Source organism: Corylus avellana, chromosome ca3 (genome assembly GCF_901000735.1).
Source record: "Corylus avellana chromosome ca3, CavTom2PMs-1.0".
NCBI lineage: Eukaryota > Viridiplantae > Streptophyta > Magnoliopsida > Fagales > Betulaceae > Corylus > Corylus avellana.
In genome coordinates, this window is record NC_081543.1 from 5,107,160 (window position 1) to 5,110,510 (window position 3,351).

Genomic DNA, 3,351 nt, shown 5'->3' on the forward strand with positions numbered 1-3,351 from the left:
CTTTTGAAATAAGTGATAATTAAACACTACTCTTTTCCAAATCCTACCTCGATCTTTAAAGGAAAATCTTAGAGCAAAGCAATCCACTTATTGGGTATTTCTTTAATTCCTCCCAAATTTAGTTGAGTCCATTGATACCGACAAAAGATCCTTGTTTTATGATTTTGCTACCAAAATTACTTAACAAAAGGCAGCTTTAATTTGGAAATGATCGATCAGCAGCATAAAAACCACTAAAGAGCATGCCATGAACAAATTACCATATCTTCAAAGCAAGAAGAAATGAAATAGGAATTAATAAGCATTAATTTAACATTTTTTTAAAAAAAATTTTTTTGCTCTGTGTTCTTATACTGGTGTGAAGTGAAGAAAATGGAATCCACAGAACAGAAAGAAATCGAGGCTACACTAATCAAAATATGGATCAAAACAAATCATCCTTAATTTAGCCTTTAGGAATATCATCCTCATTATATCTCCTTGAAGAAATCTGATTAAACAAATTCCTAAGGCTATGCCTGCTCTCCCTGCGCCTCCTATGGACCCGACTCGGACTATCCGACCCAGTAAACGGATCATCCGACAGCAGCCCTGCCTCCAACTGCCTGGACAAGGTGACAATCTCGTAAGAGTCGCATAACGATTGCCCGAAGTCCCATCTTGCAATCTTGCTGTCTTTACCAGATGCTCTGCTCATCATCATCATTGCCTGTAGCTTGAACCGAGAAGGGTTGCCTTTGAAATTTCTCCGGTGGGCGTCGAACTCATTCGTTGGTCTAGAGTTGCCGGAGTGGCCGTGCCACGCTTGAGCCACTGCCTTGAGGATTTCGAGGTCATGGTCGTCTCCAAGCTCTAGCTTTTTCTTCATGGTCGGCCTTTGTAACTCTCTAAGACAGTCTTGTTGGGGCCATGTTTCCTTGGGTGAATTTGAGCCTTACATTGAGCTGATGAGGCTGTAGAGAGAGAGAGAGAGATAGGCCGCTGCCATCCATGTCTTTTCAGTCACAAAAGGGATTTTATCCTTTTTCTCTCAGTCTGTGAGCTGAAAACTACAGAATGGCAATTTGGATATGCGCGGCAATTTTTGTCTCTACTTCGACTTTCTACTTATAGATGCAAAATTTTTCCTCCATACATACGGAATGCTTGGGGGCCTTTAAAAGAGGAGAGGGCAGAATTGGTTAGGAATAAATTTTATTTATTCTACTTCAATAAATGTTAAGTATTCTTTAATACGTGATAAATACATGTTTTTCTTAACATTCTTAATACTTATTTATTACCTTCTACTAACTTAAGGACCCAAACATGGCATGTCTAACATCAATATTGAGAAGAGTGGGGGGAGGGAGTTACGACTCCCTCCTCCCCGCCCTCTCTCTCTTTCCTTCTTCCCCCTCCCTTTTCCTGCCTCCACCATAGATTGATCAAGGTGCGTGTGTCAATGGTTTTTGGGGTGCTTTTTAGCGGCGCGTGGCTAGCCGGCAGTGGCGCGTGGAACGGGTGAGAATGTGTTGGGTTCTTATTATTGTATTTTTGTTGTTTTTAAATAAGAATGTATTATCTTTAGTTCTGCTTTTAGTAGCGATGTATGGGGGGTAAAGTTTTATTTGTTTTCTTAAGTTTTGTTTTCACAAATCCTTAAAAATAACGAAATTGGTTTTCGGTCATTCTTTTATTTTCTTATGGTTCTTTTTCTAGAAGTAAACCATAGACCAATGACGGAGGAGTTATCAAGAATAAAAAATAATTGTCACTATGGTAAAGGTAGCGAAGAGGATTGTGATTGATAAAACACTAGTAGCGAAGATAAAAATGCTATGGAATCAAGAACTTGGCAGCGGATAGAGACGTGATTCTCAAGAATTTGCTGTAAATCTGAAACTGATTGAGACAATGACTTTTCATAGATATTGTCTTATAATAGCCTGATAGGTTATTGTGTATGTTATAGATAATATTTGAGTTGTAAAAATTTCAAATTAAGAAAAGAAAAAAAAAAGAAAGATAGGCTATTATGTATGTTATAGATAATATTTGAGTTGTAAAAATTTCAAATTAAAAAAAAAAAAAAAAAAAAAAAAAAAAAAAAAAAAAAAAAAAAAAACTTAGGGACCCAAACTAATTCAGTGATGGAACTAGAACTTATAGTTTGGAGGGCAAAATAAAAAAATAAAAAATAATTATTGGGGGCCAAAAGTTAATTTCTAAATGTCTTTAAAAAATAAAAAATAAATGGGGACCACCCTATAGCTTAGGGGGGCTACCCCCTCCCAAGCCAAAGGGTGGTTCCACCCTTGAATTTACTGAACGGAAAAGATATTCTCCATTCTAAATGAAATGGAGAGTACCTAGTTAATGTATTTCATACGAGTAAAATTGTCTAAAAAATTAAAATGACAATTTTATCTCTAATTATCCTGTGGTACTTCTCAAACACGTTTTTTTTTAAAAGTACGATATTATGGTAAAGATTTTTTTAAAAAAACTGCACCACGTACTTATAGTATTTACGGTTAAATATATTTTTGCCCCATATGGTTTAACGATTTTATTTTTATCTACTTCAGTTTCATTTCGTATCGCAAATAGTACCTTGCTTATTGATTAAAACAGAGTTAGTACTAGCATCCAACTCCTGTCAAAAAATTGACGAAAGTCCACATCAACCCAATGAAAAGCTGACATGTTGCAGTTAAAAAATAAAATAAAATAAAATAAAACTCATTAGAAATTAAAAATATATATAAAAAATAATAATAATGATATTATTTTTTATTTTTTTATTTTTAGAAGAAAAAAAAGAGTAAAGGGGGTGCTTTCGGACCAGGGTCATTTTCTTTTTGCCTACTTTTCATTTTTCATTTTTTTTAATATATATATTACTGACTTTTTTTTTTTTTCAATTTATCATGCGTAAAATGTCTATTATACCTTCCTAATAGAAAATGGGACATTGCAACCTAATTATGAATAATGATAAATTAATAGGACGCATTACCCAAATGAAAATTTTGAAAAGACATTAATAGAAGAGAGACATTGCAACCGAATGATGGATTAGTAGAGTACAATGTACATAATCAAATTAAAAATTTGAGAATATATTGCAACATAAATAACAAATTGAAGGGTTAAGTATAATTTTCTCTTTATTTAGTGTCAAATACATTTTCGATACCTGTCATTACTTGTGGTTTAGGCCAAAATCAATTAGCCACCTCAATTTCAAAAGGTGTCACGGGTTGTACCCCTATCAAACCGAAAAATACCCACTTGGTACTTCCATTTAAGTTTCATCCAATTTTTTAACAGAGCTCCACTTTCTATAGTCGCAGCCCAATCAGGCAC

At 34.3% G+C, this 3,351-nt stretch overlaps 1 protein-coding gene across 1 annotated transcript; it reads right to left on the reverse strand.

Moving 5' to 3' along the window:
- Positions 1-396: 396 nt before the first annotated feature.
- LOC132175201 (uncharacterized) lies at positions 397-1,064 on the reverse strand. The gene has a single exon (XM_059587073.1). The coding sequence runs from the start codon at positions 866-868 to the stop codon at positions 446-448; it is 423 nt and encodes a 140-aa protein (XP_059443056.1). The 5' UTR covers positions 869-1,064; the 3' UTR covers positions 397-445.
- Positions 1,065-3,351: the final 2,287 nt, after the last annotated feature.